At 47.1% G+C, this 26109-nt stretch overlaps 2 protein-coding genes across 3 annotated transcripts in view; one reads left to right on the forward strand and one right to left on the reverse strand.

Annotated features, from left to right (window-relative positions):
* LOC116428551 (uncharacterized) overlaps positions 1-19684 on the reverse strand; it is a 31904-nt gene extending 12220 nt beyond the window's left edge. The window contains exons 1-2 of the mRNA XM_031980318.2: positions 19651-19684; positions 17941-18096 (exon numbers count right to left, since the gene is read on the reverse strand). The gene's annotated coding sequence lies outside the window, so the exon portion shown is untranslated. The remainder of the gene's footprint in view (positions 1-17940; positions 18097-19650) is intronic.
* LOC116428700 (transcription factor Sox-9-B) lies at positions 2663-22565 on the forward strand. 2 transcript variants are annotated; one of them, XM_031980700.2, is made up of 5 exons: positions 2663-4010; positions 7831-7977; positions 17776-18109; positions 19473-19771; positions 20984-22565. In XM_031980700.2, the coding sequence occupies exons 1-5, from the start codon at positions 3793-3795 to the stop codon at positions 21246-21248; spliced, it is 1263 nt and encodes a 420-aa protein (XP_031836560.1). In that variant the 5' UTR covers positions 2663-3792; the 3' UTR covers positions 21249-22565. The 2 variants fall into 2 exon arrangements, with proteins under 2 accessions (XP_031836560.1, XP_031836566.1); XM_031980706.2 differs by lacking the exon at positions 7831-7977.
* Positions 22566-26109: the final 3544 nt, after the last annotated feature.

The raw sequence follows: 26109 nt of genomic DNA on the forward strand, positions 1-26109 counted from the left end.
GTTGCACGCGCGCCATTACCCGCATCGCGCGCCGTGATCACAAATTTAGCCGACCGCGAACAATAATATTGATTTCACCAAGCCGGAATTTTGCTCTTCCTGGGATAAACATCCCGAAGCGCACGTGGCGCCAATATGTGAGCCTCCGGCCGCCTCGTTCCCGGTATACACCGCGAAGGAGAGCACGTTTTCAGGGACGTTCGGGAAACGCGCGCCACCACGCGTTTCCCTGAAAAAGGACACTCCCGTATCTCGTGTCCGTTTCACGCGAAGCCAAACAAACTCGCGGTGGAACAAGGATCCTTCTCATCGCGCGTTCAGGGTTAACCTCGCCGAAAATGGACCCGCCTCCTTTGCAACCGCTGCGCGGGGAGGGAAACGTCGGCTCCAGGATGATCGGTTGCGAACGACGCGTGGTAATGCGCCGGAAAACCGAGAATTGAGAATGGTCAGTGATCGTGGGCATGATCGATTGTAAATCTTGATAATACGTTAGGAAACGTAGAATCGGGGATGATCGGTGATCACAAAGGTGAAGAATAGACAACGATGCGTCATGAAAACGCTGAATCGTGGCAATGCGCCGGAAAACGGAGAATTGAGAATGATCAGTGATCGTGGGCATGATCGAGTGTAAATCTTGATAATACCTTGGAAAATGTAGAATTGGGGATGATCAGTGATCACGAAGATGAAGAATAGACAACGGTGCGCCATGTCGGGAAATACTGAATCCAGGATGAGTGATCGCGAGATCAAGAATGGCGTAAGATAACACGTAGCATTTCGAAAAACGTCGAATCGAGAATGATCAGCGATCGCGAGGGAGACGAAAAATGGCGCGCGATAACGCGTCGCGCCGGAACACCCTGGAGGAATGATCGACGGAGAGATCCGCAAGCGTGGCGGATATAAAATAATGATTTCAGTAATTCCCGGGGGTCCCGAGACGCTGGTCTGTCGGACACTTGAAAGGATCGCGAAGAAGAGGGCCAGGGGAGCCAGCCGACTGGGTGCCCGACACATGTAGCCCCCCGGGTGGCGGGCACCGCAGCTATTGGACCCCCAACGGTGACACGAGCTACGGAACAATCTGCACTGTCATCGAGCCGGCACGATGTCATCGCGTACCGCGTAAGCTCGATCATCCCCGTGTACGCGATCGATGATTTCCAGGCCCGGCTTCTCGTTTCGTTGGCTGGAACCGAGGCTCGAGGCGATTTCGAATAGCCTTTAAACGGACGTAGCGTTTGATCCCCTATCGATGGAATTTATAGTGCAGAGAACTTTCTGTATCTCTCGTGAGATTATTCAGAAGGAAACTTTAACGATGAGGTGGCAAATGATTCATCGTGTAAACTAAAATCGCCGTGGACGAGCGTTTTGAAAGATTACAACCATTCGACGATGATAGGGAGGAATAATGATTACGAATTAAGTTAATGTCCTAAGAAAGAAATTTCGGGTACTTCATTAAGGGCGCAAGTTAATTGGAACGGAAATACGTCGGTTCGACGATGTTTGCTAGGTTTGTCCTCGATTTTCTGAGATCACTACGACTCAAGCTACGAATGAAGATGTATCGTCGGAAGATCTATCATGCCAAGCGTTCCTCGATCACCGACGAAGGCACCGAGCGGCCCGGTATCCCGTGGACGAGTGCAACCATCGACGCGAGCCGACTTGGTGCATCGCCAGGAAAATTGCACGCTCCTCCTTGATGACGTCGTAATTGCCAACGGCCGGCCGGCCAATCGGCGTCCCTGCTTGGGAGCGAAGGAGAGAGAGGAAGCAGGAGGAACGGAGACGGGGTCGGGGCAGAGAAAGGAGAGGAGAGATAGGTGGAGCGAGGAGAAACCCGATTGGTCCTACTCCCGGAGGATATCGTAGCCATGGAAACTCTTGTCGCGGCGAGGAGAGACTGCTCTGAAATAAATGATACGGGGGAGGGATCGTTGGAGGGGCTGATAGCCGACGGAGGGATCGAACGTAGGGGAGAGGCGGCGGCCGGGATCGAAAATTTACACGATTTCTGGGCATCTTGCCCGGTTATCCGTGGAAAATGGAGCGGCTCCGAATGGACACGGATGTGACGATGAATCAGAGGCTTCGGTGTAACAGAATTTTCGAAGATACTCCGTCGTACTTTAGTATCCACTAAACTCGGATGAAATTCGAAGGTTCCATGATCGAACGTAAATTAAGATGCTGATGCTTCGATGCGGTTCGATTAGGAATTGTTAATGAAATAAAGGATTAGTTACAGCTTCCTCTAATAACACGTTAACAGGAGTTTGATGAATTTCACGATGAAGACCCTGAAGAATCCATGATTCCATGCATTAACCGCTTGCCGAATGTACAGAAGAGAGGTCCAACAGATCTAGAGTAGCCAGAAATTGGAAGTTTCCATCGAATAATTCGATCGATCGCATCATAGTCGAACAATCCGTACGTTGCGCACAGTCGGAGCAAGCGGACGAAGTTCTCTCCTCCGTGTCCCTTTCCTCTCGGTCCGTGGCATCATCGGTGGGCACGATCGCGAAGCAACAAGTGTTACCAGCTCTTCGGCGTCGCCCCGCCCCCAACCGGCAGCCGCCGTCGGAGGGAATCGGTGGAAACTGCCCCGAGGCGATGCAACCACCTCACTCGAGCGCCGATCGCGGCAGCAACTAGAAATCATCCTCGCCCGGCACCGGTTTCTGTTTCACGTCGACCGAGTCCATTCGAGAAAACAATGTTACTCGCGAGTCCGCGATCCTGACGCGTCGAGTGTGATCCACTGCGAGGCAGCGGCCATCGTCGGTTTTGATCAATCTTGCGACATCGAGTTCAGTTGGACCGTCTTCAAGAAGAAACAGCGTGAACATCGGACGTTGGACTAGTTACAAGATCTCCATGGTATCTTCGTGATCCAGTGATTCCGGTGGAGAACGATCTCTTCAGTGTGTTCGACGACGGTGTTCCTCACCGAGGAGGAACGAAGAGCGGTGGCCGACGATCGCGACAGTCCCGGAAAATCGTCGGTGAAAAACGGAAACGGAGTTTAGTGGGCGCGTGCGCGCGCGCTTCTAGACGCGAGCTGGTAATCTGCTGGCGGAGCGCCGCGGTTAGATCGAAAATAATCCGGCGATAGAGGTTCCGAGAAGTCACGGGATCCCCGATCCGCTGCCGGGAGCGAGAGTCATCGTGGAAATCCGTTCGGCGTCGATCCGGCCGGTCTGGAGAGCGACGCGAGTGCGGCCGATAGCGAAAGTCGGAGGGAAAAGAGAGCAAAACGGCCGGGCGCGGTGCACAAAGGAGAACAGATTAGAATTGCCGTGGCTCTCTGGTCGTCGCGTTGCCGAGAAAAACCGCGCTCGGGGAGATAGACCTCCGTTCCCGACGGACCGACATGCGCTCGCTCGCTCGCTCGCCCCGCGTTCGTCCCGCGTTCTCGCCCCGCGTTCTCGCCCCGCGTTCTCGCCCCGTAATCGAGCGCGAAATTAATTAAACGTGACAAACGTGCGAGCTTGATACGCGGCCAGTGGCACAGAGGGTCGCGGCCGATCGACGGGAAAGGAGGGAAGAGGAAAAACGGCTCGATCGTGTGGACGGACCCTCGTAAGTTCGCGAGAAACGGAAGTGACGTTGCCATGATAATACGGTAATTAACCAGTAATCGAACATTTGTTCCACCGAACGATGAACACTCGCAGTGCGCGATAAACCCGTGGAATTGTTTAACGAGTCGTCCGATTTCGTCGAGCATCAGCTGAATTTCCGGATCGCGGTCGAACAATCGGCGGGAAGATGAACGACATCATGGGAGAGGCGTCGGGTTCGATTGCCTCGGGCAATGGCGGCAATGCCGCCGTCGCTAACAACAACAATAACAATGGCAACGTGAACAATAACGGGAAGGCAGCTGTCGTGGCTGCGGTCGGTGCGAATTGCGGGGAGAAGATCAGCGCGGCGGTCACCAAGGTTCTTCAGGGATACGACTGGACTCTGGTACCTGTTGCCATCAAGTGAGTTCCTCGTTCGATCTTTCGATCGTTTACTATTAACCTTTGCGGTCGAGAGTTTGCTAGTAGAAATATTTGATGTCTGCTGATTGGAGACGCACTTTCGAAGCTGACTTAACACTTGGACCGCCTAAGAACTATAACTACAACCTCGTCATTATCTTCAATCGAACTCATTCAATTCGGTTAGAAACTGTTCTGTAAAAACAAGAACCGTATTCGATGAATTGCAAATAATCCCACTTCGAGACAAATAATAAGAGAAAAGGTAAACAATAAAAGGCAATACGTTGCTAAGTGAAAAGTGGGAGATCTCCCATTCGATTGGCTAATTGTTAATATTCAATATCACACGATCATTTCTCTCTATCGAATCAAGTGGTAGCCGAGTCACTCCTCTGCAAAGGTTCAATCAAATGTCCCTCGCATCCTCGCATTTCATGGTTAACAGGGATTCGATTGGTGCCATGACAGAACCTCCAAAATGTCTGACATTTCGTTTGTTATTAATCACACGTTCCTTCATCGTGATTTGTTGATTAAAAAGGATCCGCTTGGAATGGTGACAAAAGCTGCACACGCATCACTCGCAAAGTGACATTTCTATGCCACTTGGTCACCTTTCCATCGATTCTCCGGTAAACGAGCAACAGATGTGCAATACCGATCCCCTAAGTCGGCGATCAAGCAACTTCTCCCAGCGTTGGCGCGAACAGGTTGCAACCCGGCCACCGTAGGTCTTCTAAGACATTTTAATCACCGTGAGCCATGTTAGCAAGCATTAACGCGACGGGGTTACCGCTAAGCGTTTTAGGCACGCCGAGGTTCGCAGGGGAAGAAGGGGGAAAACGAAGAAAAAGCTGCCGGAACGAGCGGGGCGGGGGACGAAGCGCGGACGCGGCTTGAAAAATACGTAACGCTAACTTAATTATGACGCACCCGTTTCCTCGGCTTGGGAAACGTCTGCTGGAAAAATGTCCTCGGTTGCCAATTAACGGAAATTAGCTAATTAATGCTCGATCTCGTCGGTTCTCTCTTAACCCCTTCTGCCTCCTCTCGTCTCGCTGTCCGTCGATCTGCTCGTGGGAAGCAGAAGAGATCGGAAAGGACTAACGATACGGGGAACGCGATTTTTTTCTCGCCCGCGTATCGAAGAAGGGGGCGAATTAATGGCCGTCGTTGCGCCATAGCCGACGATCGTTGCGATTCGATAAAATCGAAACTCCGAGGAAAATGACGCAATCCGCTCAATGACGCAGAAACCGAATCGCTGCGCGGCTCCGATTGAATCGTATTTTCGCGCGTCGAACGATTTTTCTTTAACCAGCAGCTCGGAGCACCCCGGATAAGGTGTTCCACGGAAAATTTCCCTAGCCCCGCTCGGAATCTCCGAGTGTATCGCTACGCGCGTCGGCGTTATCGCTAACCCTCAATTACACGGGGTTATCTCGGGGTAGCTAAAGGGTACGGTGTTTATTCCTGGCGATAGGGGCCGATAAAATCGACTAGTTTTAATTCCCATGGAACCCATGAGAATGCACCCCGAACTGTTGCGCATTTCCTGTGTTTGTTTAGGGTAATTCCACGTACTTCTGCCATCGATTTATCGTCGATCGCGGTTCCCTTACTCGCATAACGACGCGTTTCTCGCTTCGTTTTAGAGAGGAATGTTACGGCGAATTCAGATTGAATCTTCGTTGAACATTTTTCTACGTTGCTCGCTTGCAACATCCACGGAGGACGAGAACGAAGAGGGAGAAACGGGGGGCTAGGTTATGTGCAGCCGGTGCATCATTTGACAGTGCCACGCCTACGCGTCGCCGGTAGTGTCTACTTCGCGGCGCAAACGAGGTGTAAAGACGCGAGGATTTTTCGCGTATCCAGGTAAACCGCTCGGTACAGCGGAGTCGTGGCTGCCGTGAAAACCCTTGTTAGTGGGCCCGCGCTAATTACCAACGGCTCCTCGGGTTTACACACGGATTTAACGCCCCTCTTATTTCAAAGAGGCCGAAATATATACGAGCCTGTTTTCGAATCCTTGGTTGCCTGTTTATCCGCGGCACTCGCCTCTCTCGCGCTTTCGAAACCGCTGCGCACCGATCTCTTGGATCGTCGTCCTTCTGCGTCATGAGCATCGTGCAGGCTAGCTGAAATCCTGATGAATTTATTCAGAAATTATCTGTATTAACCCTTGCGCATCGAATGCTAGATCATTCTACTTTCACAAGTTTATTCGATTCACTTGTATGAAGGCAGACGAATAATTATAGCTGCAGTCCGAGGTAAGGAAAATGTTTAACGCTAGAACTACCGCCAAGTCAAAATGACCCACTGATTTCTTCTTGCAGTTATCGAAAAAGCAGATAATTCAGTAGATATACTGAAGAAATTGACTCAGCAATCTGCAAGCTGAATTGTAGACCGATAGAAATCTCAACGAACACCCTTGGAGTTTCTATAGAAAATTCTTTAGAAGTTAACCCTTTGCATTCGAGGGGCGTCTTAGAGTCGTCAGCTGATTGGATGCAGCAAACTGATAAAATTTTCAATTCAATATTAAACCTTGCGTAATGTATCAACACATAAAACATCGAAGTAAAATAGTGTCTCTTAATTTATAGAAGATAATCAATTGTGTTATTCGCGAAAAATATCGTGAATCTCTAGTCAGAAAGTAATGAATATTTTTCATGAAAAACATTGTCGAGTGCAAAGGGTTAATTCGAGTTTTCGGTAGTTCTAGTGTTAAGGTAGAATTCCTCGATAAACCTCGCGTCGAATGGTAAAGTCACGCGACAAAATGGCTACTCGTTCTCCCAGGGTTGAAGTATCGTTCGATAGAGTATCCTGAAAATTCCTAGCCTGTACGCGAGTTAGCGCGGGGTTCTCGAGCGCTCGTATCGGAGTCCAGAAAGAAAACAGCACGAGGAGGAAGAGAAGGCTCGTACTCGCGCAATCACGTCAGTCACGTCGATCCCCCATCCGAACAGAGGGCAACAGTTTTATGAAGTCATCTTCTAGGAAAGAAAGGGATACGTCCATTCCTGCTCGTCACCCGTTGGCAGCGGCGGTGTTATTTTAAGGCCGGTTTTAAGCGTGCCGTGGCGGCTCGCCCGGATGACCCGGGGGTAGCTGCTGCGTTGCGCCGGTTACAAAACCCGGCGTAGAAGGATGCAGCTACGTCTCTGCACGCGCGGGAGGCGGGAGAGGAGGCGCGTCAGCCTCTGGTTATTTTCTTCTGCAAGTCACCCGACTTGGTCAGGACTGTTTTCGAGAAATCCGTTTCTTCCCGCGTTCCCGACGCTTCTGGACTTCGGCGTCCGCTCGGCCGCGTCTCGGCTAGCGATGGATGATCGGTCTCTATTTACAGTGATTCACTGGCGATAAGGAAGCAACAACTGAATCATACTTTCGGTCGTTCGACCTTTGACCGTCCTTTGTATCATCCAGGTACAGAATCGAATCATCCGACCCTTATTTAAGCTCCGAATCGGGTTGTCCAAGGAGCAGTCGAAGCTAGACGGTACATCCACGTTGAATGTTTTATCCAATTGACGGTTCACTCCGTTCAACCGTTGGACCGATAGTCGTGTACTTTTGGATAATCTTATATTCGAACGGATCCCCATGTGCAAGGATGACTTGACGGTCAAGAGGCAAGGGGTCTTTGTAATCTTTATTTACAATCTTGATCGGTGACAAATAGCGAATTAGGATCGCGAGAAAGACGAGAGTTGACCGGTCGAATCCCTTTTCCCCGAGCGAGCGCTTACGTTTAAACCGAGCCATCGTTTCCAATGAAGATAATGTCCTCGAATTGCAGGGGTTCCGGCGACAAAAGGGCGGCTCACGTGAAGAGGCCCATGAACGCGTTCATGGTGTGGGCGCAGGCTGCCAGGCGGATACTCGCCGACCAGTACCCTCACCTGCACAACGCGGAGCTGTCCAAGACTCTCGGGAAACTCTGGCGGTGAGTGAGACTCGCGTCCCGTTAGCCCTCGGATCATGATGCCGGGGTTCTGCGTACGCGGGATCTGCTGCGCAGAAGAGCAACCGATCGGCCAGAGGATTTGCGTCTCGCAGCCCAGCGCGTCCCGATAAAATTAATCGACACCACGTGTCGGGCCCGGCCTCGCTGGCGATCAGATAAATCCGATTCTCACAGCCGCTGGCTTGCCGGCTGGCAGCGAGCCATGAATCGCGTTCAATCCCGTCTTCTTTCTTCGCGGCACGCCGGACGACGTGCGACGAACGAACCCCCAAGCAAAGGTTGTCGTTCACTTACCGATATTCCACGCGAACGACAGCGACGCTGACGCTTCGCCACTGTTCTACGTAGCTAGTGATGTCTACCTCTATCCTCTGGGTCAGGTGTAGTCGATACTCTCAACGTTTCTTACGTCTCAAGCAGCGCACCGTAGTATTACAATTACAACCGCAGAATATTATCGAAGATCGTTTTAACCCTTTGCACCCGGAAGTATTTCGTTAGCAATAACATTTTCTAACTAGACAAAGTCGATGGTTCTTTTTAAATGAATTCAAAGAGAAATCACAGGTAAATTGAGAAACAAAGCTTTTTTATCCGAATATTTCCCGATGCATTATAGATAGTTCAATATTAAATATTCAATTTTTTAATTTTACTGCGTCAAATCAAATGGTGAATGAGAGTCACCTCTCGAGTGCAAAGGGTTAACACTAGAACTACCGAGCATTTAATACGATTAATATGCAATTCCTATAGAAATTGTAACAATAGATTAATTTCAGTTTCTTCGGACATTCATTACAGTACTGAAATGAAACTATTTATTTTCAAAATCATTTCGGATATTCGATGCTTCGAAGATATCAATAATTGCTAAACAAAGAAGTCGAAACCAGTCATTTTAACTGGTAGTTCTAGTGTTAAACAAGTGCCACGGAATCATATACAGATTGTTTACGCAGTCTTGCATCGGATTCCATGCAAATTAGGCACTAGAACTACTAGAGTCAAACTGACCAGTTCCTACGTTCTTTCTCAATGATTAAAACCATAACACGCTTCGCAGAATCACTAAACTGATTTAGTAAAACTCCAATCGAATCCTAAGTCAATAGGAATCTCAGTGCATCCTTAGAGTTCCCATAGACAAATTTCGCGCCGACTTGCCTGCTCGGTAGTTCTAGCGTTAAATATCGGTTAACCGAAACCGATCGCAGCGCGGAACGTCCGCTCGCGGGCTACGGCGATCCACGCGACCACTTGTTGTACGCGTTCCTATTTTTAAACGCGGGATCGCGGCAACCTTTTTTCCCCGCTGAACGCTCGCGCGCACACATTCGAACCACGTGGCGCCGGGAGCTGCACGTGGTACGATCCTCCTCAGTTGACAACTGTCTTGCCGCACTCGTCGGACACCGACGTCGAGACGACGCGTCCGACGTGTTCCCCTTGGTCTAGAAGAACTCCGTAGCCACGAAACCGGAAGTCGCGGGTGGAACGATCAGCGACGCGTAACGTCCGTTCGATCGATCGAGGAGAAACCGAGCGGTTCGTGAAAGTCGCGGCGGGACCGTTCGAGTAGGATACTCCGTTTCCTGGTCGAGGCTAACGAGGTGCCCCAGTGGGTCCATCGAGGATCACAGGACGCGCCGACAGGGACCCCCGCGGTGAATCATTTTACAATACCGCTGGATCGCGATCCCGATCGGCGATCGAACGTTCCGTCGAGACCCGGAGACCCCCCGATCTCGCTTGCCCGACGTCACAATAGAGCATCGCGGTTCCCTGCTCCGGAGGAGACTGTTCTCGATCAGTAACGTTGGGATAGCCGTGGACAACACTGGCTACCATTTCGTTAACAGACCCCTTTATTGGGAGATCCACCTCTACAATGGCTCGCGCTCTGTAAAGTATTTGTAGCCCATCATTTCACACTCCGGACGTTTGTTTGAACGCTGCTGGTGGATCGCTCCCTAAATTTCGGCCTCTAAGAAGTAATTATTTAGCGCCTTCCGAGATAGACCCCGGAGGCCAATTAACACTGGCTACCGAAGGCGACGGGCCATTCCCAGCATTGTGTTCTGCTGGTTCGAATCACGGGACTCGAGATTCTCGAGAATCTCTTTGCAGGTCGAATTGGCGCGATTGTCGTTGTTACCAGTCATCTTCGGTAACGAGGAGAATGCTGAAATTCGCGAGAAATCGGCGCGTGACCTACGGAGCTTCGATTTCTACGTGCCTGATAAGTTTCCGATTCCGTTTCCTCGTGCCACGTGGAGACCGGAGGAGGATCGGTTCGTTAGAGCGTCGAATGAGGTTTGCACGGGATTATTTGCGAAAGAGGAAGGGCTAGCACGAGCCGCCTATCGACGCCGATACGTAACGTGGAACCAGGTGTAGGTGTCGTGAATGAATCTTCTCCTTTTCCTTCCGGCTCGAAAGGTATCGCGGTTCGGATATTAGACGGCGCGATGTTTGTCGACAAAACGAAAACAGATATATATCCCCCGGCGTTCATCCTTGGCGCGTGCTGGCAGCTGCCTGCCGGTTCCTGCCACAGATAAAGAGCCCCCAAGGATCACAATAAACGCCTTGTCCCCGTCAGGTGAATTTTTCCGAACCTGCCCCTCTCCGCGTCCCTCGCCCCTCTGCCGCCGCAGTCCCACGAGACCACGCGCAAATAACGCCCGTGACGAACAGGTAAATGCATCTTATCTGACGGAAGCAACGCGTCCCGATCCGACCAGGCGGCTCCGCGCGTTCCTCGAGACACCTCCGAGCCTCTGGTCGGCTGCCTCTGCACCGTCGCTTCGTATTCCGCCATTCTCTAACGCGACGGCTTCCCTTCCCTCGACTTTTCATCTTTTATTCCTTCCAATGGCAACATCTACGTTTGCAGAGGCAAAGCGTCGATTTTGAAACTGTCGTGTCTGCTTTTTGTATTGTTGCTGAGCTACAGGGCGATTTGTTCGTATTGATTCTAAGCTACAGTGCAATTTATTTCTATTGATTCTAAGCTACAGTGCAATTTGTTCATATTGCTGCTGAGCTACAGAATAATTTGTTTGTATTGATTCTAAGCTACAGAGTAATTTGTTCATATTGCTGTCGGAATGTAGTGTGTTATTTAATATTCGCGACAAATATGCTTACAAGTTATTTATTTGCGTAGATGAGTGTTCGGAGGCAGAACGGGTAATGTGTCGTAATGTAAAGTAACGTAATGTAAAAAGGTACTTCCTCGCGCCTTTCCGCTTTATTTATACTAGCCTTCGGAAAGGCGTTACCCCTTAGAAACTTCGAGGGTGGAGCTAGTTCCCTTCTCCAACGTCGCCTCGATTTTTGGTAGGGGAAAAATTATGCATTTCTAATTTGCAATGTTTTTTCCGAGCCGCGCTGACCGTGCGGCCGAAGAAGCCTTAACGGGACATGGCTGGCAGCGTTTATGGTAGGGTAGCTTATTCAGCTACGCACGTGTAAAAAGTGTAAAATATTTTCGCCGACTTACAGACTTTAGGGTAGGTTTAATTGCCTATACCTAAACGTCTGTAAGCGGTCAATGCTATTTTCTACCAACGCTGCGAGCCACGTACCGCTACATCACCCCCTTGCCAGTGATAACGCTATACAATATGTAAAAAATATATATACAGTATTTACATGTATTCTTACAAACTATTATGCCTTATACCTATCGGTAAACCTAATGACTCGCCCATAACGAGTTTTAATCGGCGCAGACTGTTTTAAAATACCTTTCGTTTTTTTATTTGTATTTGTTTGATTGGCTGCGCTTGATGGTAGACTCGGAAGTGTAGTTTCGGTTTCTGATTCGGAATGTTCTATGTCTATATGCGCCGGTTTGAGTCGATCGATTGATACTGTTCTTTCCTGTGATCCTATTATAATAGTAAAATGTTTATCACTTCGCCTAATAACTTTGTATGGTCCATCATACAACGGTTGTAATGATCGTTTTGTTGCATCTTGTCTTAAAAATACATGTGAAGCTGTTTTCAGGTCTTTATGAATGAATGTATTAGATGAACCGTGTCGTGATGCTGGTCGTGGTCGGATATTCTGCATGTTTCGTTTGAATTGGGTAACAAAGTCGGATGTTACTGGATTATCTTGGTTGTTTTTAAAAAATTCTCCGGGCAATTTAAGATTGCATCCATAAACTAATTCGGCTGGGGTTGCATGTAAATCTTCTTTGTAGGTAGATCTTATGCCTAATAAAACTAACGGCAGTACTTCGGACCACCTGTCTGTTTCGTGACAACGGATTCCTGCTTTCAATTGTCGGTGTAATCTTTCTACCATACCGTTTGCTGCGGGATGAAAAGCGGTGGTTCTAATGTGCCGGGAACCCAAACATTGTGTTAATTCTTTGAAAAGTTGAGATTCAAACTGTCTACCCTGATCCGTAGTAATAACCGCTGGAACACCGAAGCGTGATATCCAGCCTTTTAACAGGGTATTTGCTATTGTTTCTGCAGTTATGTCTTCGATCGGCCAGGCTTCTGGCCAGCGGGTGAAACGGTCGACACAGGTAAGGCAATACCTGTGTCCTTGTGAAATGGGTAATGGTCCTACTATGTCAATATGGATATGATGGAATCGGGCAGCCGGTACTGGAAAATTTCCTAACGGAGATGTGGTGTGTCTTGTAATTTTGTTTTTTTGGCACGGTATGCATTCTTTAGACCATTTATTGCAATCTTTGTTGGCAGAAGGCCAAATAAAGCGATCGGTGATGAGTTTACGCGTTGCTTTAATTCCCGGGTGAGACAATCCGTGTAGAGTATTGAAGACTCGTTTACGCAGATTTTTTGGTATGTACGGGCGGATAGTAGAGGTGGAGATATCGCAAAAGATTTCTACATCGCCTTCACTGGTTGGAAAACGTATTTTCTTTAATTTAAGGGCTGTCTCAGACAGTAAGAGGCTTTGAAGCTCTTCATCTGCCTGTTGAGACAGAGCCATTTCTGTATGGTTGACCACTTTGCTAATTTGGTCAACTCGTGATAGTGTATCAGCGACTATATTATCTTTCCCGCTTACGTGCTGTATGTCAGTTGAAAATTGTCCAATGAAATCAAGATAACGGAATTGTCTAGGCGAAGCTTTTTCCGGGCGTTGTTTAAAAGCAAAGATTAATGGTTTATGGTCAGTGAAAATAGTAAAAACGTGACCCTCTAATTGGTATCTGAATCTTTTAACCGCGGAGTAAACTGCTAAAAGTTCTCTATCGTATGCACTATACTTGCGTTGTGCAGATGACAGAGTTTTTGTAAAAAATGCCAACGGTTGCCAGGTATCATCTACCCATTGCTGAAGCGCCGCTCCCATTGCATAATCTGATGCATCAACACTGATGCAGAGTTTCGCACCAGGTAGTGGATGCGTTAGGAGGGTAGCTTCCGCCAGGGCTTCTTTTACCTGCTTGAAAGCTATTGTTGCTTCGGTGGACCATATAATTTCGGGATTACTGCGAGGAGGTGCACCTTTGAGTAAATCTGTTAACGGAACCAGTAATCTAGCTGCATTTGGAATAAAACGGCGATAAAAATTGATCATTCCCAAAAACCTTCTCAATTCCTTTACGTTTTTGGGCTGTGGAAACTTTACGATTGAATCTACTTTTTCAGAGTTGGGACTTGTTCCTTTTGCGTTAATAGTATAGCCTAAAAATTCTATGGTATCTTGACCAAATATACATTTTGCAGGATTAATAACAATACCGTAATCTTGAAGTCGTGCAAAAAGTTGACGGATGTGAGAAAAATGTTCTTCTTCGCTAGAGGAAGCTATAAAAATATCATCTAAATACGCGTAACAGAAATCTAAACCATGTAAAACCTCGTTTATAAATCTTTGGAATGTCTGAGCGGCGTTCATTAAACCAAACGGCATTTTCGTATATTCGAACAGACCAAAGGGTGTGGTAATTGCTGTCTTCTCTATATCTGACGGTTCGATCGGGATTTGGTGATAAGCTTTGACAAGGTCTACCTTTGAAAAAATGCGTTTTCCAAACAGTGAGTGGGAAAAATCTTCTATGTGGGGTAATGGATACCGATCGGGAACTGTACGTGCGTTTAAAGCTCTATAATCACCACACGGTCTCCAGCCTTGATCCTTTTTAGGGACTAGGTGGAGAGGTGAGGCCCACGGGCTCTTCGACGGTCGGATTATGCCTTCTGACAACAAATACTCGAATTCCTGTTTGACTATCTTTAACTTATCGGGGGTTAATCTGCGCGGTTTTGCGAAAGCTGTGGGACCCGGTGTTACTTTAATGTGATGGGTGATTCTATGTTTCGCGACTACACCTGCGCGCGTTGGAATAGTGATATCTTTATATTCGGCAAGGATCTTATGGTACGGAGAGTCGCCGGCAATTGTTTTGATACAATTTAAATCCGCGACACCCAATTGTCCTTGGATCGATAAATTTGTCGTGTTGTCGATCAATCGCTTATTTCTAATATCTACCAACAAGCCGTAATATTTTAATAAATCTGCGCCAATTATGGGTTTTGAAATATCCGCGATAATAAAAGTCCATTTTATAACGCGCCGCAATCCAAAATTTAGATTTAAAACAATATCGCCATACGTCGAGATGGTCGAATCGTTCGCGGCATATAAAACAAATGTCGACTTTGGGGGTTGTCCCCTTACTAAATTACGCGGGTATACACTTATGTCGGCGCCGGTATCAATAAGGTACTGTACCTTACTTTGCTTGTCGGTTAAAAATAAGCGGCTCGTAGAGGGATCGACAGGCTCTGCCGCATCTAGCGTCGATCGGCTTCGTTTCCCTGTTGTTGTTGGACGTATGTGCAGGGCGTCGTACATCTCGTCGACTTGTCTCCGAACCTCCGGTGATACCAGCACACACCTGGTTGCGACGGGCTAGGGCTGCGGCTGCGGCTGCGGCTGCGGTGATGCCATCTTCTTCGTCCGCGAAAAGTGGATGACCTTTTATGATGTTGCGTCGTGGAATTGTTTTTTGTCAGCTCCGCGACTTGCTGCGTTAGCCTCGCCATTTGTTCACAGAGCATCTCGAACTGTGTGTCCGTGGCGATAGTGGCACATCTACCGATAGGGGTAAATTCATTTACTTTATCGGCCAATTCTGCCATCTTGTCGAGCGATGCGTCCGTTTGTGTTACGAGGATAGTTCGCATAGATGCTATTTCCTCGTGCTCCAGGAGTTGTTGAATTTGCTGCTCCTGCGATCTCGACAGCCTCCGAATTAATTCTTCCTTAATTTTCTATGCACTTATCACTTGTGTCTGTACTATTACTGTCACTAAATGTTTTTTTCACAAAATCACGTCGGGGGTTACCACTTGTCGGAATGTAGTGTGTTATTTAATATTCGCGACAAATATGCTTACAAGTTATTTATTTGCGTAGATGAGTGTTCGGAGGCAGAACGGGTAATGTGTCGTAATGTAAAGTAACGTAATGTAAAAAGGTACTTCCTCGCGCCTTTCCGCTTTATTTATACTAGCCTTCGGAAAGGCGTTACCCCTTAGAAACTTCGAGGGTGGAGCTAGTTCCCTTCTCCAACGTCGCCTCGATTTTTGGTAGGGGAAAAATTATGCATTTCTAATTTGCAATGTTTTTTCCGAGCCGCGCTGACCGTGCGGCCGAAGAAGCCTTAACGGGACATGGCTGGCAGCGTTTATGGTAGGGTAGCTTATTCAGCTACGCACGTGTAAAAAGTGTAAAATATTTTCGCCGACTTACAGACTTTAGGGTAGGTTTAATTGCCTATACCTAAACGTCTGTAAGCGGTCAATGCTATTTTCTACCAACGCTGCGAGCCACGCACCGCTACATTGCTGCTAAGCTACAGAGTAATTTGTTTGTATTGATTCTAAGCTACAGAGTAATTTGTTCATATTGCTGTTAAGCTACAGAGTAATTTGTTTGTATTGATTCTAAGCTACAGAGTAATTTGTTCGTATTGATTCTAAGCTACAGAGTAATTTGTTCGTATTGATTCTAAGCTACAGTTCCATTTTGTCATATTGATTCTAAGCTACAGTGCAATTTGTTTCTACTGATTCTAAGCTACAATATAATTTGTTTGTATTGCTGCTAATCTACAGAGGAATTTGTATTGATTCTAAGCTACGGTGCCATTTCTTCATATACCTTCTAAAGTAAACTGCCATTTCTTCATATAGCTTCTAAGCTACAGTGCAATTTGTTCACACTGATTCCAAGTTACACCAAAGGAGATTGCAAACTAATTTATTTCCTACAGCAGACATCACCAATTCCAAAGCTACGGTATATTTGATCTTCTCACCCCTGCCAGCGTCTTCAACCCCATTCACGTTCCACCGCAACTACAGGTAGAAGCTTGCGTTAGCCCTTAGTCTTTCATTCCTCCTCGACAGACGCCGAATCCATACGTCCGATATCATTGAACCAACAAGGTGGCGAGCGGCGGCGAAAGAGGCTAGAGATCTAAATTGGCCGACCCTGCGTTGCATCTGGCAAGGAAAAAGGGAGGCTGTGACACGGACCGCTATCGTCTCGGATCCCGTCGGCCGAAAAAACGTTCGAGGCAAAGTCCATTGACCAGATGGGCTCTCTTCTCTGTCGCTCCTCCGTTCCCAGTGACAAAACATCTCGCGCGTTTCATGTCGGGGACACGTTCGAGAGCCCTCGCGAGCACCTCCCCGTCGATCCGTGGGATTTAAATTCCTTCGGTCCAATATCATCGACCCTCTGGCACAACGCCGTGTCTTGGGGCCGAGTCGTCCGAGCCTAAGAAACAGGTGACGATGACCAACAACTCCTCTTCGTCTCGGTTTCGTACGCCGGAAACGGCGCGAAACGATAACGCGGTGAATAAAGCGGTCTCCGGGCGGAATTATTGCTGGAATCGTCGAGATCTCGCAGCCCACACCGGAAAAGCTTATCGGGCCGGGGGCTTTACGAGCCCAGTGGGAACATAAACACGAGGAATTAAAGACTAACAACGAGCGGAGAGTGCACGCGGGTTCGAGTCGCGATGGAGGACCGCGATGCTCGACCTCGGGCCACCGCACGATCAGAAACGTGTGCGTGTAACACGCGCGCACGTGTGTGCGTGAGCCGCGTCCTTAAGACTCCTCGTAGCCAGAAACACTAACCAGACCTCCCATTTCGACTCCTCGAGTGTATCACGCGGATGATAGAAACGCTCTCGTTCCAGCCTCTTCTGATGCCGGATACGCGGCCGCGAGAGAATCACGCGTGTGAACCGTTAACACGTCGAACGCGCGATTTTCCTTCTTCTTCGCCGAACCGACACGTTCGTGAAATCTATATCATTCGAAAGATACCGTGGATATCCGATTAATTAACACGTTGACTGCCACGTCGGTCACCGATGACCGGAGCTTCCAAATTACTTGACAATAATTATCATTTGTCAGGTAACTAATGTCGAATAGAAGTATTTCATAGCATAAATTATTAGATAACAGTGTAACGTAAGCATTGCGATACCAAATAATAAGTAACTATTCCCTTTTACCTTTGCAACAAAGGAATAAGCGATACATAAAACTCAAAAGGTTTTCGTGGCAGTCAACGTGTTAACCGAACTGCGTTCTCTGTTTTTCATCGGCGACATTGAGGTTACTTCAACTTCGTCCTGTCAAATATCACTGTTTTCTATTTCCTTCGTGATTATTGATAGTTCACGGGCTGTTTACTCGAACGAATCACGTTTGACTAATCAACAACCGTTCGCTGTTACAGATTGCTCTCGGAGAGCGAGAAGAAGCCGTTCATCGAGGAAGCCGATCGGCTTCGCGTTATTCACAAACGCGAGCACCCGGATTACAAGTACCAACCCCGCCGCCGGAAGCAGAATGGCCCGGCGGGTAGAGACAGTTCACCCTCCAGGAGCCAGAGCAACGTTACCTTCAACGTGTCCAGGTCCTTGAAGCAGGAGGACATGAGTCCCAGGGGAGCGCAGGGCCCGAATTCTCCGCAGAGCAGAGCCAGCTCGTCTCCTCCGACCACGCCGAATCAAGGGCTGTCCCCGCCGACTCCGCCAACAACCCCTCGCGGACAGCACTACGTGAATCAGGTAAACGAATCTGTTGAGAATGAGCATGAGGTATATTTTTAATACATTGAACGCCGCACGATTTCACAGAGGAAAATATGCCGAATGGAAAAAATATAATATTAACCCCTTAACTTGTACGCTCGAGTTAATTCGGGCGCGCTAAACAGGCCAAACTGTGCACATTCGAGATAATTCGAGCGGCGTTGTATTTTATGCTGCTATAATTTTTCACACTCGAATATAATCGAGAATTGAAAATAACAATGTGAAAGCAAAGAAAAGAAATCGTTTTATTGATATTTATTATTTACATGGGATTGTAAGCTATAACACTTATTTATTTAAGAATAAAATATAGCCTTTTTCCATGGAACAAAAGCGCAGTATATCAAAATTGATTTTTTTCAAAAAAAAAATTCATTCATCCAGCTGAATGTCACATTATGTAGCATTATTTATAATATAGAAATGTTTTCATATAATCGTCGATTCATTGAGTGAACTATAGTAATTCGATTTCGTTGGGGGTCACGTGTTAATGACTGCAAGGTATTGGTGCAGTCCTCTGTTTCGCGGTCAGTTGTTTCTCCCGAGGACAGCCATTTTTATTGCACGCGCTGAGCGTCTTTTTTTTCTCCGCGTCGTTCATGCAGTTTCGGAGCAAACGCTCAACAGTTAAACCGCACTCCGTTTTTCAGTTTTTGTAAAGCTACATACTTTAAACCTTTGCACTCCAGAAGTTCTTCACCGGAAATATTCAATATTTTCTAATGAGATACAGACGACATTTTCTTAGACTGAATTAAGAAATCTCACACGCATTGAGGAAGAGAACTGTTTTCTTCCAACATTTCGTACATTGATGCATTGTACAAAGATTAATATTAAATATCAAAGTTTACAGTTTTGCTGTGTCAAATCATTTGGCGACCTAAAGGCGCCTCTGGAGTGCAAAGGGTTAATAAATACACTTAGCTTTTCAAACTGTGTTGCTTATTTCTACAAATAAATATTCAACAGAATCAATGAACTCGATGATTCTTACTGTTTCTCGACTGTTATTGTTATCGTCATTAACACTAGGTTTACGGAACGCGTCAATTTGACGCAGATTGAATTTTATAAACATTATTTGGCAAATGTTTCAATCGGTTTTCGTTGATCCCATTACACGAATATGAATCCTGATTGTCTATTTCTACATCTACAATTTCCAAAATCTAAATGAACGAATATCAACTTCCCCAGGAACAATAGAATAAATTGTACAATAAATGTCCGTAAACCTAGTGTTAATCGTTGAGGAAATGTAAACACCGAGGTTTTTAGATTACGATTTCCAGCTCGGTTTGTGCGAACGCGCGTCTACTTGTTTGCGCAGGGCAACCAGCCGCAACAGAACAGCACGATGTACCATCAGGACTTAGTGATCACCTCCTCGAGCGAGTCTCCTCACCAGCAGCAAGATTTCCGATATATCGAAGTCGGAGATGGACTCCCGATCGAGGAGGGTCAACTGAACGGGCTTGGCTCTTTGGGAGGCGTTGGCTTGAACATACCTTTGAACCTGCAGGAGTGCGAGGTCGAGAGCAACGAGCTGGATCAGTACCTTCGGCCTCAGGTGCCACCGGTCCACATACCTGCCCCGACCACCACCTCGTCCCAATGGGTATTTAATAGGTAAGACATACTGAAACAGAAGTAACAAAGTAGTTAGAATAAGCTTGTTTTCTTTAGACGAGGGCTTTTAACCCTTTGCACTCGAGAGGTGACTCTTAGTCACCATTAAATTTAACACAGTAAAACTATAGAATGTGATATTTAATGTTAAACTTTGTATAATGCTCGATACGTGTAACATTGGAATAAAACAGCTTTGTTCCACAATGTACTGGTGATTTCTCTTCGAATTAGTCTCAAAGAACGTCTTCGCCTCGTAAAGAAATGTTAAATGTTTCTAGTAAGAGACATCTGCGTGAAAAGTGACTGCAAGTCACCATTAAATTTCATATACAAGATTACAAAGTGTTGTATAGAATATTAAGTTTCGTATAATGCATCAATTTGTGAAATATTTATATGAAATAGCTTTGTTTCTGGAGGTACGTATGTTTTCTCGTTCGTTAGTTTCAAAGAGTCGTCTATGTTTCATCGGAAACTGTTAAACATTTCTAGTGGAGAATTTCCGAGTGCAAAGGGTTAACAATTGGAGTTCAATTCGCTCGAGATTCGTATGGTGTATTGATTATATAATAATAAGAACATATGTTCTACCATCCCTCTTTATATTTCTCGTTCATAACCATTTTCACTCGGAAGCTTTTCACTAGAAACATCTGACACTTTCCGATGAGACAGACGACACCATGTGAAACGAACTAATGGGAAAACATTCATATAAATATTTCACAAATTGATGCATTATACGAAACGTAATGTGTCATTTTGTTATATCAAATCAAATGATTGAGAGTCACGTCGAGTGCAAAGGGTTAATTAGACGAAGAGAGTTGAGAAAGGATAAATCTCTCAGTTCTATCATTCTTTACATTTCTCGTTCAAATTAATTAGATAAAGAATTAACCCTTTGAACTCTGTAGGCTGCACTATTTCACCAGTTATAACTACCCTAAAATTATTAGATCTTCCACACGTCCAAATTTTGTATTGACAAGGAAAATAAAAGATCGAAGGAATATTATAGCATTTTTCATTTTCACTGGAGATACCATAAAAATTAGTTACATGATAAATTACAAAACCATCTGGAATACTAAGGGTTAAAAGAAGGATACATAGGGGACGAATGTATGCTGCAATGCCCCAGTTTCCGAATATACAAGGCTTGCAATTGGGTTGCGATGCACGGACACGTTGAATCTTCTGTTCCAGATACGAGGACGAGGTCGAGAGGCCCAGCAAGCGACACTGCTCGGACCAGGCGATCGCCGAGACCTCCTGGGAGGACAGATCCCAGGAAATAGTCAGGTACCACGAGCTCCAACCGCCCCTGCCCCCGATGCAGTACATCTCCTCCTCGCACAATGCCCACTACTCGCACGCGAGCGCGCAGATGAGCCACCCCCACGTGTCGACGTCCTACGCGCAGTACCAACGCTACGTACCTGGCATCGAAACCTGGCCCCACTACATGTAGACAGGTGACAGAGCGAAGCCACGAATCCTCCAATGAATTTCACGCCGTTCGAACGATCGAGCGGGTTACGATTCGATTAACCTTCTAGATCAGCGTCGGCGACTTTCGGATCGTTCGAATGACTCGCGTCGTTTCTCGCGACGTCGAGACAATAGCCAAATACGCGACACAGTTAGCGATTAGTTAGAGCGTTAGGAGTTTACGTTTTAAGCACCCGTGATCGGAAAAGTCTTGTATCGTGATTTCGACGCGCGAGCGCCAGCGGGAACTCGGACGGAAAGTCTCGTTCTACCGGAAGCGAACATTCTTTCTCCGGTCTCTCGTGCTTCGGGAACTATAAATTCGTTTTCTCCGGTCGCTCGTCGATCGGAGGTTATAATTCGAATTCCGGAACGCCGTCATCGTTAAGAGCACGTTCGAGTTTCCGCGCTCCGACTTGAACGACGCGGAGTCGAGGAGTCGGGGGCTCTCTCGCGTGCACGGCACAGCAGAGGCACGATCTTGCTCCATGACATCATTCCATGACAGCCGGCCATTCCAAAGCGCAGAATTTCAGGCTAAACAAACAGACCGCTCGATACGGTGCCCTCGCCGCGATCCAAATATAATAAATATATAACGCACGGACTATAAACCGCCGGCCGCCTAGCGGTTTGTTGCGCGCCGCGTCTACCAAAGTGTATGGCACGTTCTTCAAATAAACCTGCGAAACTCGATCGGCCGTGGACGGGTCGCGGAACTCGCGTGTCCGTGATTTACTCGGATACAGGGGTAGAGGGCGGGGGATCGAGGGATCCATCGAGGGATCGCGATTCGGGGTGACCTTAAAAAGATCGAGCAGAAAGTTCTCTTTTTTAGTATGTCGAAGATTTTTCTAACATTTGAGATTGCTTTTGGATTCTATTAGACATGATATGGTTTCAATGGTGAATTTAGATGAGTTTTGAATGTTGATTGATGAGGGTTTTAGATGTTCTACTAGAGAGGAGTTACGTAGTTTGAACGGTTTGAGGATTCCTCTGCTAGATCTTCCTATGATTAATACGGGCTAAAACCGCGACTCCGTATCGAGCGATCGATGAACGTCAGCCATCGAAGCACACTAGGTCAGTAATTCACGCAGATATTAACACTCTATTTCGTTACTACGCTGACAGCCGTGCTTTTGTACTTAGAATATTTATTGTACCGCCTATACAGAGCGTTAAAGCGTAGATGATCGCCGCGGCACGCTAACGCGCGAGCGTTAGTCTCACGAGTGTTTCGAAGGCTAATTTATGTAAGTAACTACGACGATGTATTCTAATTTCTAGGAATAAAGAGATCATTTTCAAACGACCATCGTGTACATCATTCCCCTCCCTTTCGCTCCTTAACACTGCCACTGGAACTGGCAGTCGAATTGATCAAGATTTCGTTAAAAAAAAATTGATCAAGATTCAGTTCATCCATGAATCGCTTACTCCGGTGCCTTTTCAAAGAAGAATTTACCCTCGCAACGATCCTAAAAGAAAAATCAGAAACGTATTCGTGCCTATCTACTAAATCCACCGTTAAATCCTCGTTCGATGCAATAAAATTCGCGTTTCCGGTTGCATAACGAAAGCCAGCCGCAAGAGAGGGCGAGTCAAATATTTGATTCGGCCGCACACTAAATGTAAAATAGGGCCGCGAGTGGACTGTTCTAGGTTTCCGAGAGCAAACAGGCTTATCGAAATCCGTCCGACGAGGGACGTGGGAATACGTCGCGACTTTTACGCCACTTATCCGCGTCTCGAGATTAAAAAGTCCCGCAGAAGAGCAGCGAGCCTCTAGAGAAGGGAGGCCCCGCTAGCACGTGTGCTGGCTGTTATTCTTAATCGCGCGCACGTTTTTCAACTCGCCCGGCCGCTCCGCCAGAAATGCACCGGCCGATCTCCGATAAACAATTTAGATAGTCCGCCGGGTGGCAGGATCGATCGCCGGACGTGTAAACCGCGAGCTACTCGCGGGCCGGCGTGCGATCGACGTCACGGTGTGTACGCCCGGCCCGGACCCCGTTTCGTCCGCGAAACACCGTACCAATACGACCGGCCCGACGAGCATCGGCACGAAAATTACGCGAGCGAGTTACGGATAAAAATAACCTGTGCCGTCATCGACGAGCCATATTTTCATCGTCGAACGACAGTGAATCTGTCCCCCTCTCCGCGGGGGGAAAAGGAATGGGAAAGGTTGACGAGAGACAGGCTTTCCGTCGCGCGGACGTATCGTTACGCAGCTGCTTCGGTTTTTTTCTGATTCTTTCATCGAGGCACGTTGTCAGTCAAGATTTCGATAAAGGCTCGACGGAGGAGCGATCCCTGGAAACAGTTGGAATCGCGTTTTGCCGGGAAACGTGGAGAGAGGTTCGATTTCTCGGCAGCGGACCCCTTTAACCCCGGGAATCACCGATTCCGTGAAACGGGACGTCTCTAGTCTTCGGGAACGGGACAATTTCACGGATACACAATAGATTCCATTGACCGGGGAGAATCTCTTGCCTATCTTTATCTGTCGGCCCGGCCCGAGGCGCACCTTTTATCGTGCCCGATTTCCGAGATCCTTCCGCGAACCGATCACGAGAATTTCGAAATCCCTCGGCCGGATACGAATTCACGGGACAAAGAGGCATATTCAGTTATAAATTATCGCGAGCCTCGCGATATAATTAATTTCCATCGTCCCTCGGCCCTCCACCCTCCTCTCTAATCGTCGGTGCTCGGCCGAGATTAATCTTGGAATCCATAAATAATCCTGCAACGAATATTCACGCGAAAGCGGCAACCGATCGTGCGCGGTGTGTCCTTGTGATTGATAATCTCGTCGAAAGACGGCTTCCCGGCGGATTCTAGTGGCAAGTTTTTTAATTACTTTATTAAAACTTGCGAGTAATAGCAGAATAATTAAAAAAGAGCTAGTAGGCAGTGGCTTCGAAGAATATAAAATATCACTGACAATATTGAAGTCCATTCCGTCAGATCGTCAGGATTTGCATATTACACGAGTGCTTCATTAATTCGCATCAATTCAAATATACAATCTTATTCACTGATTCGTCCGTTAGAAGCACGTCATTATGAAGTTAACACTAGAACTACCCAGGATTTAATACGACTGATACCTAATCCCTATAAGAATTCTAACAATAGATTATTTTTGGTTTCTTCAGACATTCATTATAGTATTCAAGTGAAAGCTATTTATTTTCAAGATCATTTCGAATATTCAATGCTTTTAAGATATCAATAATTGTGAAACGAAACAATCGAAACCAGTCATTTTGATTGGTATGGTAGTTCTAGTGTTGAACTCCCAAGCAAATTGGCGAGGGATTCTCCAAGTTCACCGCGACGTTCGCTTTTATGGGAAAACGCGTCGGTTTCGAATATTCAATGCTTTTAAGATATCAATAATTGTGAAACGAAACAATCGAAACCAGTCATTTTGATTGGTACCGTAGTTCTAGTGTTAAAGAACTCCGAAGCAAATTAGCGAGGGATTCTCCGACAAGTTCACCGCGACGTTCGTTTTTAGGGGAAAACGCGTCGGGAATCGGAGTCGCGCAGACGTGTTGTCCTCCTAGATTTTCGAGTGCTATTTAAATATTTGCTCGAGGGTTTACAGAGATAGGATCGATAAATTTCGACAGTTCGGGCATTCAGCGCGTGGATGCGTCGCGGCCACGGGGCACAAAGAGTTGTAAACTCCCTTACAGCTGTCCCGATTGTAATATTATCGGTCGGCTACGCGTTATATTTTCCTTGCTATCCATTCATCGGGACCTCGCGCGGCCACGTGAGCCTCCAGATACATTCACCCTAATCTCGGCCGAGAAACCCGTCGCTGACGGGATCGCGAGAATAAAATTACCCGAGTTCGTTCACCGGGAGCCTCGGGCTGCTCTGCGTTTTCATTTATCGCGTTCGACCGGAGCCGATCGAAACGCCGTCTCCGATCGGCAGCCAAGGACCGAGCGCGAAACCTAAACGCGCGACAGATAACGAAGTCATCCGGTCGCGTTATCGTGTTCACGTAATCGTGGCCCTAATTAGCGGAGCAATTAGCACATTTAAAAGTTCCTTATAAATCGTTAGCCGCGACTCATCGTTGCCGATTATCTCCCCGGGCTTTATTAATTCGATCCGGTGCCGGGAGAAGTAGCTGAAGAAATTCTTCGGCGAATGATATGACAGTGACAGGGCAACCTTCTCCGTGCCTAGAGTTCTTAAACTCTCTAATTGATTCTTCCGTGATAGCTTTTGAGAAACTGGAGCACATGGGAAATGAAATATGGCAAGCGGCAGAGTGAGATTAATCGTTTCCGTTTCGTTGGAATGATGTGGCTGTGAATTTTCGGGTATCATTTGTCACATAGGACTTCGATGAAATTTGACGAATAAAGAACCAATTAAGGATTTTATCGTTGAAATTTCACGTTTAGAGATTAGTGGTTTCTTTGATCTATTAACGACGTATGTAATCATTAATATCGAGGTACTCTAGAAGACTGATGGCTTATGTAGAATTGACGAGTTGCCGATCGCTGCTATGTAAATCCTTTGACCCGATCGCAATCGATCCGAGTGCCGTTCAGTTTCAATCTGATTCCAGTGTCCGTCGAGATCACGGAAAATCGATGGGACGCGAGGGGAGCGAGCCGCCGAGAAATCTAATCGATCGGTACACACCGCGGAGATGGCCACGTGTGAATTTCACCGAGTCTGCATACCCATAGACGACGAGCAGGACCCGTCCAGAAGCCCCATGCCCCAGCTGAATAACAAGTCAAACACGAGTAGCGGTTTATCGTCGCGTTACCATGGTAATTACGCGACAGATA

Source organism: Nomia melanderi, chromosome 14 (genome assembly GCF_051020985.1).
Source record: "Nomia melanderi isolate GNS246 chromosome 14, iyNomMela1, whole genome shotgun sequence".
Classification (NCBI taxonomy): Eukaryota; Metazoa; Arthropoda; class Insecta; order Hymenoptera; family Halictidae; genus Nomia; species Nomia melanderi.

Excerpts from the sequence above, each read along its gene's own strand:
- LOC116428700 (XM_031980700.2), top strand. The coding sequence starts at position 3,793 with ATGAACGACATCATGGGAGAGGCGTCGGGTTCGATTGCCTCGGGCAAT. Across the intron at positions 7,978-17,775 it reads ACTCTCGGGAAACTCTGGCG|ATTGCTCTCGGAGAGCGAGA; the intron begins GTGAGTGAGACT and ends TCGCTGTTACAG. Across the intron at positions 19,772-20,983 it reads TCCCAATGGGTATTTAATAG|ATACGAGGACGAGGTCGAGA; the intron begins GTAAGACATACT and ends CTTCTGTTCCAG.